Genomic DNA, 14,127 nt, shown 5'->3' on the forward strand with positions numbered 1-14,127 from the left:
ATGCTGCCCTGCAGACAGGCGACCATACATCCTGCTCTGACCAGGATGGCTCTGCTTTGAACCCCTGTTATCCTGGTCTGGCATCATTATTAAGAGAGACGATCCCTTTAACTTAACTATAAAACTTGGCCTGATTTCCACAATAAATGATCCGGTTACCCTATAGACACTGCAGGCCAAAGAAGGGGGAATGGCCTGTTTCGACACCATGGTTTCTTTGGAGCCATGACTGTGACTCTTCTGAGTGGAGATGACGAGTGAGGGGCCTACGAGTTCAGTTGGCAGCAAGACTGTGCCCCAAAGAAACCTCCACGTCCTTCTCCTTGAAACACTTCCTTAAGAAGCATGCAGTGGCCTGTCTTTGCTCAGCTGAGTCAACTGCATTAAAAAAAAAAATTGTATTAGCTTTGCCCCTGAGACTAAAGTTTATTTAATGTTTATTTTTAAAAAGCACTGACATTTCTTGGAGGGCTCCCCACTATTCCTTAGGAAGAGTTAAAGTAAACTGGAATGCCTTTCATAGTATAAAGCTGGGTGGGGAGGATGGCATCAATTTTAAAAGTAGTATTTTCATATGACTATATAAACGCTGTGTGGATGCAAACACTCACTTGCCAAGAACCTCTTTAGGGTCTTCATGGGTCAAACACCTAAGATTCACTAGAGAGAGCTACAGAAAAAGAAACCAAACCTAGAGCCTTCTGTTTTTTTCATCTAGCTTGTATGGATCCCAAAAGTGTGAACCAGATTTCCTGTCTACTTTTTAGGCTTTCTTTTATAAGCTTTTTTTCATATTTCACCGAGAGTAGATCCTCTCTCTTGCTACTATCTTTGGTAATAGTAACAATGGCTCCTATCTGCTGGTGAGAAAAGAGACTTTAAAACTACAGATGGGATATTATACTTATAGAAAATAATAAACAAACACGTGTGAGGAATGTTGTGTTCACCAATTTCAGGAATTTCCAAAAAGAACAAATGCATTCATATTTCCAATAGTAGAAAATTATCATCTAAGAATGGCAAACACTCATACGATAAAGCCACAGAAGTTGTCTTTAAAATGGAGGAAAGCTTTCATTTATGAAATAATATGTCATTTAAAAAGGAAAAGTGTGATACATCTGAGGTAAAAATAACCCCTTTCCTTGCTCCATCGTGGCCAGAACATGAATCATGGTCACAAAAGAGCTCTTCAGGCAGTTTGTTCACGTTCCCTCTGTCTCGTGTGCCCTTCCCCATTACAAACCCACAAAACTCATAACAAACCTCAGAGGTCCAGATCTTTCTGCCAACCCCAATACAGCTGAACCAGTCTCATGCTTCTTTAAGTAAAAGAGCCACTCAACAGATAGCAAATCAAGGTGACCGAATACACAGCAATGAATGAATGTGGTGCAACTGTGATCCTGAATACTCTGTGAATCGTTTCCTCTTAGATGGGTCTATCCATGCTGCTGCTACTGCTAAGTCACTTCAGTCACGTCCCACTCTGTGCGACCCCATAGACGGCAGCCCACGAGGCTCCTCTGTCCCTGGGATTCTCCAGGCAAGAATACTGGAGTGGGTTGCCATTTCCTTCTCCAATGCATGAAAGTGAAAAGTGAGAGTGAAGTCGCTCAGTCAAGCCCGACTCTTAGCGACCCCATGGACTACAGCCTACCAGGCTCCTCTGTCCATGGGATTTTCCAGGCAAGAGTACTGGAGTCGGGTGCCATTGCCTTCTCCGGAGTCTATCTATACCTCCCACTTAAAAATTAAATATGCAAGATTGAATTTTACCGAAAAGAATCAGCTTGATATCCAACTCCCAGAACACAAAACCAAAATTGTATAGGTCCTCAGTGTTTTTCCAAATAAAATTTATTTTTCTTTCCTTAAAATTTTTGTTTGGTAGAGAAGGGGAAAAGATATCAGTATAGTAGAAGTGAATAGCAGAAAAGTCTACATTAAGTGCTAGTCTATGTTTAATGCTTCCCTGGTAGCTCAGCGGTAAAGAATCTGCCTGCCAATGCAGGAAACACAGGTTTGATGCCTGAGTCGGGAAGATCCTCTGGAGAAGGAAATGTCAACCCACTCCAGTATTCTTGCCTGGGAGATCCCATGGACAGAGGAGCCTGGTGGGCTATAGTCCACAGGGTCGCAAAGAGCCGGGCACAACTTGGCAACTGAAACAACAAGAAATGCTAGGTGAAAAGTAAAAGGATACAGCTTTTGATTCCAAAGGTAACAAGAGCAGTTGTCTCAATCCCACAAAACCGACACCAGAACACTCATTCTCTCTATCCTCATGTTAAACTCAAGTTCATGCCACACTGGTTTGTTCTGCTTCTAATTCCAAAAGAACTAGCAAGGATTAAAGCCTTGCTCCTCCAAGTTCAGCACTCAGACCAGAGGCAATAGCATCACAGAGGGGCTTTTAGGAATGCGGGCTCTCAGACACAACCCCAGAGGTACCAAATCAGAATCTGCATTTTAATAAGATGCCCAGGTGATTTGTAGGCATGTGGAGGTTTGAGAAGCACTGCTGTGGAGGATTTGGAATGAGCAGGTGGACAGTTAATCCCTTCCTACTGAAGATGTTTACTTCTCTGCTGCAAATAAATTCACCACCAATCCCAACAGTAAAACTTCTGCTGCGCTTAGAGGAAAATTAAAAAAAAAAAAAAAAAAAAAGACTTTGAATCTGTTCTGCTAACTTACTAACAAGTGAATGAACTTCTCTGAGTAACGTCTCTTTACTACTCCCTCCACTCCCATTTTTCATGGCTATTATGAGAATTAGATGAGAAATTCGTCTCAGGATGTCCAGGAATGTGCCTGGCACAAGAAAGAAAACTGCTTCTCATTCAATAAAGAAATATAGGATCTGCAAACATTGCTTTACCATTGAAAGAATAACATCAATGTTCCCAAAGTTAGTGTATGTGTTTCATACAGCTCCAACAAAACTCCCAACAGATATTTTTAATTGTACAAAACAATCTTAAAGTCCATATGGAAAAAGAAACCTTAACCAAGATAAGAAAGGCAGGTGCTTTAAGAGAACACAAGAATTATATATATATATATATATATACATATAATTCAAGAGAAAAATTCTACTGAAAACATAAAAAAATCTGTTTATATAAAATGATTTGTTTATATAAAGTAATGCTCAAGCTTACTGCTAGTTGGGGGGGGGGAAGGGAAATAAAGTAGCAGTGAAATAACATTTTAAACTTTTCAGATTGGTGGAAGTCAAAAGGTGTCGTAATACCAACAAGACGGCAGCAAATAGTTGTGTACCTATAACAGAGTATATTGGTGCTTTTATTTCTAGGAGATGGATTCCCAGGACAGGATTACTAGATCACAGGAATGTAGGAGTGGTAGCAAGAGTAGTAGTGGTAATCATAACAGTAACAGTTACTATTACTACTGCAATGACTATTACTAATGCAATGATTCCTTTGACTCAACTGGTAATCTACTCATTACAGTAGACTATTACTGGGCATCACTATGCAGTAGTAGTAACAACTGCTGGTTCTACAGCTATTATTGCTTCTGCTACTACATCGATGGCTCTTACTAAGTAGCACTGTCCAAGCACTTTACGTATATCAACTCTAATCCTTCCAACAACTCTAAAATATAGGAACTACCATTTCTATTTCACCGACTAGGAAACTGAGACACTAAATGTGCCTGGCAACCATAGTAAGAACTACATAAATATCAGCTATTTAGTTGTCATCATTACATAGCCTCTCACATAGCAATCCCACTCCTGCAACTCTAGCCAAATGAGAAAAACACCCTAATAAAAAATAGCAAAAAAAAAAAAAAAATAGCAAAAATGTATAGATGGATGTACCTGAATGGGTATATGTGGACAGGTATGAGAAAAGATATTTTCTCATGAAATAAAGAAAAATACAGAGGGATGCACACTAGGCAGTTAACACATATTATTTTGGTGGCAGAGAGAAGATATTTGGAGAAGAGAAGGGCTAGAGAAAGGGCGAAGCAATTTCAATAAATCAGAACATGCACACAGAAAGTGAGAGGGTTGAAGTACCAGATAACAACAAAGAAATGACATTCTACATTCTTTAGGGACACAAAGCGCTGTGGAGGAGTTTAAGGAATAGGTGTTTTAAGTTTCATTACTCAGAAGGGCAATATTTTTGTTAAATGATTTGAATCTCCCCAACACATACACATGATACAAATTATTGAGAAAATTTCCAAAAAACTTATTCTTTATCGAATAAAAAACGCCCTAGTAATTCCAAGGTTCAAACACAGTGATCATCCAAGTAAAGGCCCTGTCTAGGGGCAAGAAAGCCAAGTTCTGCTCCTGGCACTGTCACCAATGGGCTATTTGACCTTTGGCAAGTCACTAACCTACATTTAATTTTCTCATACCCAAAGTAAGGAAGTTCAACCAGATCACCTTTAAATTCCCTTTTAGTTATAAAAACATGATGATTCTGTAATTAAAAACCATAAAGTAGAAAAGTGAAAAACTAGTAAACAGGAGTAACCATTATTACACATTTTAGAGACACCGTGTTAGAGATCTTAATACTTTATAGGTAAGCAGATAATTTAATGACACATTTAAGTAGGTACATTTTTAGAATTAAAAACTGCAAAAAGATCAGTTAGGTATTTTACATTTCCAAGTGGAAAATATGCTTTAATTTTCATGTTGAGAAAAAAATGTTGCCTGTTTTGATATCTTTCTGATTACTTGCAGAATTAATGCTTAATTTGTCACCTTAAAATGGAACCATCCATAAGTTCAACCAAAATTGTCATCCTCTAGAGACCATATGTTGTAACTGAATGCAAAAAAGCTGCTCAAGGCCAGCAGGTCAGCCAAATAAATACATTACTCATTAAAAATTCTAACAGAACATTCTGAATATAAATTATTAATAGAATACAAATTTGGCAAAAAAAAAAAGTATCTGCTTAAGCATGACAGCTTCTGAAAGCAACACTTTTAATTTTTATAGTTTCCTCATAAGTTTTGTAAATAACAATGTGATTATTAATAACACTTAATGAACATTTATGCCTGGCTGCAAAGCATAAAAAGTCACTAACTCACAAGGCATAAAGATTTCCATGAGCTTGTTAAATTTTATGTATTTTATTTCCTTAAATGGTTATGGGATTTTCCAAAAGCATACACAAAATTCCTTAAAACTTTGCCAACTTAGAAATAGTTACATGAAAACCACCTTTTCAGACTATAAGGAATCTCCTAGAAAACTCCAGGCAGTCTCTTAATAGGATATCTGGGTATGAATTCCTACAACAGAAAAAAATAGTAAGACTTCTTGCCCCAACCAAATTTTATAGGATGACGTAAGGAAACAATTTATGGCTTGCTCGGTTATCTGAAATTCCTGAAAACAAGCAGTTCCCTAAGTAGTATGTCAAAATTTTCTTATCTACAAGCACAAGCACGTGCGTTTATTTATATCCCTAGATTAACTTCAAGTCTAATTTTACTGCCACTAGTATCCAGGGGTGGATTTCTTTTTTCTAATTACAAATGGAACTTGAGCTAGATCAAAGGCATTTAAAGGTCAAAATACACTTCTGCGAAAAATACAGGGTGTGATCGCATGTAATTAATTAATGCTTAGCCATGCCCTTTGGCGCTTTATGTGGTGGCTGCCGGAAACCGAGTCCAGCCGTGCCCACCTGTTGGTGCAAGTGGGCTGCTTGACTTACCCAGAAGAGCAGATTGAGCGCGTAGAGCAGGCAGCGCAAGCACTTCACAGAATCTTCTCTGGCCATCGTGAGCCCCAAGAGAGAGAACCCCCATCCTTTCAACACATCCTACCCCCACGGACCAAACAGCAGCGATCTGCAGAGGGCGGGGGGGAGAACAGGAGATTCCTGACCACCGCGCTTCCCAACCCCCGCCCATCTCTCCTCGGTCGGCCCTCAGCCCGGTCCAGGGTCTGGTCCGAAGCCTATTTCATTCTAGACATCGCTTCATCGCAAATCACTTGTTAAAGTGACAATAGTAACCTAAACTTCCCAAAGTTCCAAAGCGGCTTCAGATAACACCTGCTGGGAAGAGAAAAGATCCTCTCCCCAGATGAATGAATGCGCGCAGTAGATTTGCGTTCTCAGGAGACACGCGGCGGTGTCCTCTGCATTCTGATGAGACGCTCTTTAAAACCTCCCTCAATCCACGCCGCTCCTCCGGGACAGCTCTGCTCCGAGCGGTCCCGAAGGTTGGAAAGCACACCACCCCCCGGAGATGTCACAGATGCCGCCCGCCACACCGAAGGTGCGAGTGTCCCTCTCACTGGGACAGTTCCTGCGCCCCCCACCTCCGCAGCCCCTTCCGCATCCCGCAGCTCCGGTGTGAACACGGGCCACTGGAGGGGGCGCAGCGCTGAGCTGGGATTCCGCCCGGCGACTAGGGTTTCTCTGGGAGAATGTGAGAAATGATGTTTCGGCCCCGGAATGATGGATTAGCCGGGGGCGGGGGGCGGGGAGGGGCGCAGGGGAATTCGGGCCGGTGCAGCTGTGCAGACGCCGGCTTAGTCATTCATGTCCCCCCCTCCCCCGGCCCCGACCCGGGTCCCGGCCGCGACCCCGCGCTCCCAGCCGCCCGAGGAGCACAAAGCCCCGCGCGGTCAGCGGCCCCGCCACCCTGGCGCGCGCCCCCGGCAGGGCGCGCGGGGAAGCGCGGGCGGCGGGGAGCCCCGGAGCCAGCCTCTAAGAAGTTTAGCACACAGAACCGGCGGGCAGGCGGGACAGCGGGCAGGAAGGACGAGAGACGCGCGGCCACTCACCGTCCGCGCTGGGCTCCGCGCCCCGATCCCGCCGGGGCACCGTCAGGGAAGCGCGGCGGGGGCTCATCGGGACAGGGGCGCTCCTCCCGGACAGCCGCAGGGCTGCATTGGCTCAAACTGGAGACGCTTCCTTCTCTTCCTCTCCTCCCGCCCCCCCGCCGCCGTCGCCGCCTCCTGGGAAAAAGGAAAAAAAGAAAAAGTCCTGGGCAGCAGTTGCTGGAAAGTCTCTGCTAAGCCACCTCCCAGCGCCGCTGTCCCTCCCAAGTCCACGCCAAGTCCGGACGAGGCAGCGGCGGCGGCCAGGGCCAGCTGCACGCACTCTCGGCGCATGCTCGGGCCGCCGGCCGCCGGGCCGGGAGCCTGGTGGCTGCTTCTTGTCCCCGAGCGAGTCGCGAGCCCCCCGAAGGGACGCCTCACCTTTCCGCGGGCCGGAGAAGGCTAAAGCCTAGGCGCTTCGGAAACGTCCGCGCAGCAAACCCCTTTAAAATGGTGGTGTCGGAGGAGGGGAGGCTGGGTTATAGCCATAGGGAAACAGGCTTTTATTATATGAAAATATTTGTGTTTGAGAAGGGGGGTGAAGGAGTGGCCCAGCTTAGTTCCTGCAATGAGAAACCAGTTTTCACAACCTTTCGAGAGCCACCTCCTGTGATTTGTCACTGAGGTGGTGCCCTCTGCTCCTTCTTATTGCTTTGTTACCCTCTCTGAGTTTAAAAAAAAAAAAAAACCAACAACAAAAAAAAACCAGTTCTTTCCCACTTGCATAATGCACTCAGATCATTTACTTACACCCCAGGGTAGACATGTGGAGGTCTGACCCCCAGAATAGGAAGAATGCCTGTAACTCTTTCACAAGTAGTCCAAATTTTCCAAAGGTTTCTCGCAATAGGATTGAGTTTTAACTGGGTGGTTTATCTTGAATTGAGTACCGTAGTGATGGGTTTTGAATTTTTTTTTAACTAGAAATTTAGGAAATCTTACTAGGGGAAACTGTACTGCTTCCAAATGTGCCTTCTCCTTTGAAAGTTAAGAAATTTCCCAGGTAAAATGCCATCTAATTATGATGTTTTATGCCTCGTGGCTGTTCACATTTCTGATGATTTCTGTGCACATTGTGTGGCAAATGAAGTTTCACTAACAAATATGAATTACCTAAAAATATAAACAGTATCTTTGAGGAAACCTAATAACAGGAGTCCTTAAATTTTCTCCGGATTAGACAGGGAGTGAATGGAGTCTTACTTCCACCATTGCCTGTCTAGCATCAATTGCTACATGACCAGGTTAATGAAGAGGCACACACTGGCATTTGGATAGAAGTAAAATTAAGACCTAAGGAGAATTTGAGTGTCCTGGGTTATGGGAGGAAAAGTCTTGGCAAGCAGGTGGCTAAGCTGTGTGTAAAGAAGCAAGCTCCAAAGAGCACAAAGACAGCCATACAGGCCAAACACCAAGAAAATGTCCAGTTACCCATCAGATGAGGCTAAGTCTGGCAACAAAGTATCTTCTAGAATCACAGAGGGGAGCAAAGCAACCCTCTTTGATCCTCAGTTACTGCTCAAATTGGGGTGTATACAAGCTCCAAGCAGAGGGCTTGGAACCACCCACTATCTGAATGCTGTTGATGCCACACATTCCTCTGAGTGACAGAAATATCCCCCTCATGAAGGGACTCTCTGACTGCCATTAAAAATGATAGCAAGAGTGCCAATCATTCCCAGGTCCCTGAACAGAGATATTCTTCTCTTTCTAGAAAGCAGGAAAGTATCCTTTAAATTTATCAATCTGGTCTTCCCTGGTGGTCCAGTGCTTAAGAATCTGCCTGCCAATGCAGGGGACAGAGGTTCAATCCCTGGTTTTGGAACTAAGATCCCACATGCCCCAGAGCAACTAAGCCTAAGTGCTACAATTACTGAGGCTGCTGTCTGGAGCCCACAAACCACAGCTAGAGAGTAGCCCCCCTTTTCCTTAACTAGAGAAAGGTGGCTCAGACAGTCAAAGCGTCTGCCTACAATGCAGGGGACCTGGCTTCGATCTGATCCCTGGGTTGGGAAGATCCCCTGGAGAAGGAGATGGCAACCCACTCCAGTACTCTTGCCTGGAAAATCCCATGGAAGGAGGAGCCTGGTAGGCTTCAGTCCATGGGGTCGCAAAGAGTCAGACACGACTGAGCAACTTCACTTTCTACGTGCAGAAACAAAGACCCACCACAGCCAAAAAATAAAATAAATAAAATCTTTTTTAAAAATTCTTAAACCTATAAGGGCTCAAGAATGATAAAATTTTAGGAGAAGATGATTTGGAAGTACATATCCCACCTTCACTCCCACCTGCTTTTAGTAAGTGAGGAATATAGAACCATGAGAAACTTTAAAAGTTACACCTCTAGTGAAATCAGATTCCAAGCTAAAATCCAGAAAAATACTCTCTAAGTAGCTCAGTGATTCTCAAAATCACTATGTATTAGAACCACTGAGGTAGTTTTGGACAAACTCGAATACTCAGACTGTAACCCACACCAATTAATTTGGAATCTCTGCAGATGTGGCCTGGTCATCCTGATTTTTCAAAGTTTGCAGGGTAATTCTAATCTGTAGCAAAGTTTGAAAACCCCTGAAGCTAACACTCTACAGATGCCTAAAAACTAGCAAAGGAGTTTCTTCAAGTTCAGCTGGATCAAATCCCTCACCATGAATTGATACCTGGGATTATTTCTATAAATTAAGAAGAAGGGAGAGCTGCAATTCCTGTTCTAATATTCCTGAAGAATGGTTTACACAAGTATGTGGATCAACATCTCAGCAGAGGAGCCCTCACCACATTTGAGGCATTGCAGAACTGGTTAGTTTCAATAGCTTAAGTCTGACCATATCTGCCTATAATTGGTACCCCTCAACTCTCATTCTGCCTTTTGGAATCCACAGCAGAAGCAATCCTTCTCCCATCTGACAGCCCTTCGACTCCTGGAGGGCAGCTGCTAGTCCCTCCCACTCCAAGGATTCTCTTCTCTGGGATCATAGAAGCACAGTAAGACTTGACATCACACTGTCATCATGTCAGCTCTACATTTTTCACTGTGAGAATAGCTACAAGGGTAGAATAGAAAAATCCCCAAATGGGCATGATGGTTTGAACATAGAATAACACGTGAAGAAAGTGGTATGATCTGTTCCTTGCCCACCTGTGAAGTAGGAACCCAGCTCTACAGTTGTGTACTCTTCACTAAGTACCTGTGAGTGAAGGTACATGTGGCACTTACTGTGCCATATGCTTAAGAAACTGAGGATAAGATGGGTCCCTGCACTTCCCCCTGGTAGCTCAGATGGTAAAGAACTCTCCTGTAATGCAGGAGATGCAAGTTTGAGCCCCTAGAGAAGGAAAGGGCCACCCACTCCAGTAATCTTTCCTGGAGAACTCTATGGACAGAGGAAGCTGGTGGGCCACAGTCTATGGGGTCACAAAGAGTCAGACACAAATGAGTGACTAACTGTTTCACTTTCTGTCCTTCGAGAAAAGGCAAAACTCTTCAGTTTAGAAAGCAATAGCAGTCCCTGTTTACAAGCAATCATATGTGTGCTATTAGTTCAGTTCAGTTCAGTTTAATTGCTCAGTAGTGTCAACACTTTTGCGACACCATGGACTGCAGCATGCCAGGCTTCCCTGTCCATCATCAACTACCGGAGCTTGCTCGAACTCATGTCCATAGAACTGGTGATGCCATCCAACCATCTCATCCTCCGTCATCTCCTTCTCCTCCTGCCTTCAGTCTTTCCCAGCATCGGGGTCTTTTCCAATGAGTCAGTTCTTTGCATTAGGTGGCCAAAGTATTGGAGCTTCAGCATCAGTTCTTCCAATGAATATTCAGGACTGATTTCCTTTAGGATTGACTGGTTTGATCCCCTTGCAGTCCAAGGGACTCTCAAGAATCTTCTCCAACAACACAGTTCAAAAGCGTCAATTCTTCAGCGCTCAACTTTCTTTATGGCCCAACTCTCACATCCATCCATGACTACTGGAAAAACCATAGCTTTGACTAGATGAACCTTTGCTGGCAAAGTAATGTCTCTGCTTTTTAATATGCTTTCTAGGTTTGTCATAGCTTTTCTTCCAAGGAGCAAGTGTCTTTTAATTTCATGGTTGCAGTCACCATCTGCAGTAATTTTGGAGCCCAAGAAAATAAAATCTGTCACTGTTTCCATTGTTTTTCCATCTATTTGCCATGAAATGATGGGACCAGGTGCAGTGATCTTGAGTCCTAGAATTTTCTTAACAGTGCCAGAATTTCTTTGGTATAATTGTTCTGCAGTTTGTGGGTCATCTGCTTGGCAGCTCTCTGGTGGGGCTAGTGGTGACCTCCTCCAAGAGGGTTTTTGCCACATGCTCCGTGGGTCCTTGTGCACACAATGTTCTGTTCGAGCCCTCCAAGCGTCTCTGGCAGGTATGGGGTTTGTTCTAAACGCGATTTCGCCCCTCCTACCATATTGCTAGGACTTCTCCTGTGCCCTTGGATGTGGATTTCCTTTATTTGGTGGGATCCAACGTTCTCCCATTGATAGTTGTTCAGCAGCGAGTTGCAATTTTCGAGTTCTCACAAGAGAAAATGAGCACATGTCCTTCTATTCTGCCATCTCGGTTACCTCTTATGTTGCTTCTAGAACTGAAGCAAAACTCAGCTAGCTAAGCAATAAGGTAATACAAGTTCTTCACTCCACAAGGCAACTCATTTGTCCATATGTTATTATACTTTTTCTGCTCAGGTTGTGCAGAGGGAAGGAACTGCATAGGCATTTTGGTAGGGTGAGTGAGTTTCTATTGCTTCTTAGTATAAAACCCTCACAGTGTTCCTTGGATGGTTCTTCACAATTCATACAGGAAAGAGATCTAATATGTTTTGAGAAGTATTATGTGTCTGACGGGCTCCCAGGTGGCTCAAAGGTAAAGAATCTGCCTGCCAGTGTGGGAGACACAAGAGATGCAAGTTTGATCCCTGTGTCAGGAAGATCCCCTGGAGCAGAAAATGGAAACCCACTCCAGTATTCTTACCTGGAAAATTCCATGGACAGGGAAGCCTGATGGGCTACAGTCCATGGGGTCACAAAGAGTCAGACACAACTGAGCGTGCACGTACACACACACACACGCACACACGTGCCTGACATAAGTGCTTCTCATAAACTATCTTATTAATGGCCCATAATGACACAGTTGGATACTGAGACTCTGAGAGCCGATTTCTCCAGGGCCATACAGGCAGTAAGAAAAGAAAGTGAGATTCTAAGATGGGTCTGATTCTTCCCAGTGTTACCCTGCATTACAATACTATTTCAAATCTGGGTGGAAATTCACTGATGATCCTCAAGAAGAAAAATATTCTAGACATTTTATTAGTTCTTGAGCACATGAAGCTGTTTCAAATATATATACTCAAACTATGACTGGAGAATCTACTTTCATTGTTTACTTCTGAAAGAGTATACTCAGTAGGACCTGAGAAGAGCCTTTTAGCACTGAATTAAGTAGACTTCACTGAACTACAAGCTTGACAAGTAAAATTCAGGATTTACATTTCAGATCAACAATAAAAAAAATTTTGGCATAAAGATGTCCCAAATATTACATGAGCCAAATGTAACATTGGACATACACATACTAAAAAATTATTCATTGCCTATCTGAAATTCTATTTTTTTTTTTAAATTCAAATTTAACTGTGCATCCTGAATCTTTATTTTCTAATTCTGGCAATCCTATGCAAACCAAAATATTCAACTCAAAGTACCACAACAATAAGGATATACATAAATATATTATTTCACATAAGTCCAAAAATAGCCATCCATCACGTTAGCAATGACATCAAGGAATCAACTGTCTCACCACCTAACTCTTCTGATATACACAGTGTGTCCGCTAATATCCTTGGGCTTCAACTTCTGATACTCACAAGATAACTGTGCAAATCCAGGCATTATGTACAGGTATCACTTTTACAGAGGGCATAAACTATTCCCACCTATGGCTCTCCCTTATGATCAAGGAGCCCTCTCACAGAAGTTTTACAAGTTATTCCTTATGATTCATTAACTAGAACCCTATCACATATTGATGCATGCACAGATTATTGGTGAGAATATGGGTCTTGACTTGTTTAAAGAAATCTAGATGTCTTTCCTCTGCCTGGAGCAATTCTCTGAAGCACATGGTCAAACGGAAGAGAGTAGATAACTGAAAATAATCAGATTTTTGAACTGCAAGGAGGAGAAAAAAATGAGTGCTGCCATTTTTTTCTCCTGTTCACTGCTGAAATCCCAGCTCTCAGCCAAAAATTTCTGTGGTCCTACTCAGCAAAGACACTTAGTTCCTGAAGCAGGAACATCCTGGCAACAGCAAAGAACCCTAAGAAAACTCAGATCACATCATTTCCATCCCATGCCATCAGCTTCTATCCTGTATCCACATTTACCTTTGTAAACCATATGACTGGATAAAGAATGGTCCAAATTAGTACCCTGGTATAAATTTATAGAAGAATTTCCTCCTAAAGTTTATCCAAGCCCCATCCTCTGTACACAGTTCAGAGATTTGGACTCATTTCACCAGCTGACATTGGTACAAATAATCCAATCCTATTCAACAAATATTTATTTAATTGTTAGTACAAACTTAGAATTGTGTCAGGAGATACCAAAAGTTCTAACATAATTTTGAGTCTCAAAGAACTTGTAACATTATTAGCCTACTTTCTCTTCAGAAGGTCAGACTTACAGAACTTAGGAATTCTTTCCCTTTGCAAAAAGTCTTAATTGACAGTTCTTTAAAACAAGCTATAAAGAAAAGGAAAGAATGTAGGTTCCATTTACAAACAGCCACCAAGCACTATTTTTCTTAGAAAGATCCCTAAGGAATCATTCCATTATCTTATGACATCAGTTTCTTGTCACATCCACAATACAACAACTAGAAGAAAGATAAACAAATATTTATCATGAATACTAGACATCTGTCTTCATCTGCTACCCCTTCAATTCACTTACTGTTTTTAAAACATTTAGGTTCCTTCAACAGTATATTCATAAAACATTTACTTATTTACACCAGATACAAATATTTAAGTTTTAAAATTATTTTCAGTTAGCTAATCCAAACTCTTGGATGTCCTCAGCTTTCACATATAAACTATTTTATGTAACAAAAACAATTGTGATTTTGTGATTATAATTCAGCCTTTATGAAAGTTTTATCATCGAAACTTAGACTTTCTATTTTTATGTTATTATTTGTGTGCATGTATATTAGCCATAACCATGTGTGG

At 42.4% G+C, this 14,127-nt stretch overlaps 1 protein-coding gene across 3 annotated transcripts in view; it reads right to left on the bottom strand.

The window, feature by feature from the left end:
- The window catches only part of TSPAN12 (tetraspanin 12), a 66,864-nt gene extending 59,907 nt beyond the window's left edge, over positions 1-6,957 (bottom strand). Inside the window, exons 1-2 of one of the 3 annotated variants that reach the window (XM_043463560.1) lie at positions 6,819-6,957; positions 5,740-5,875 (exon numbers count right to left, since the gene is read on the bottom strand). In XM_043463560.1, coding sequence (XP_043319495.1) covers positions 5,740-5,805 — 66 coding nt within the window. In that variant the 5' untranslated portion in view covers positions 5,806-5,875; positions 6,819-6,957. Of the gene's footprint in view, positions 1-5,739; positions 5,876-6,350; positions 6,485-6,818 lie in introns of those variants that run through there. The other 2 variants (XM_043463562.1, XM_043463563.1) reach the window with 2 other exon arrangements.
- Between the last annotated feature and the right edge of the window lie 7,170 nt (positions 6,958-14,127).

Source organism: Cervus canadensis, chromosome 3 (assembly GCF_019320065.1).
Source record: "Cervus canadensis isolate Bull #8, Minnesota chromosome 3, ASM1932006v1, whole genome shotgun sequence".
NCBI lineage: Eukaryota > Metazoa > Chordata > Mammalia > Artiodactyla > Cervidae > Cervus > Cervus canadensis.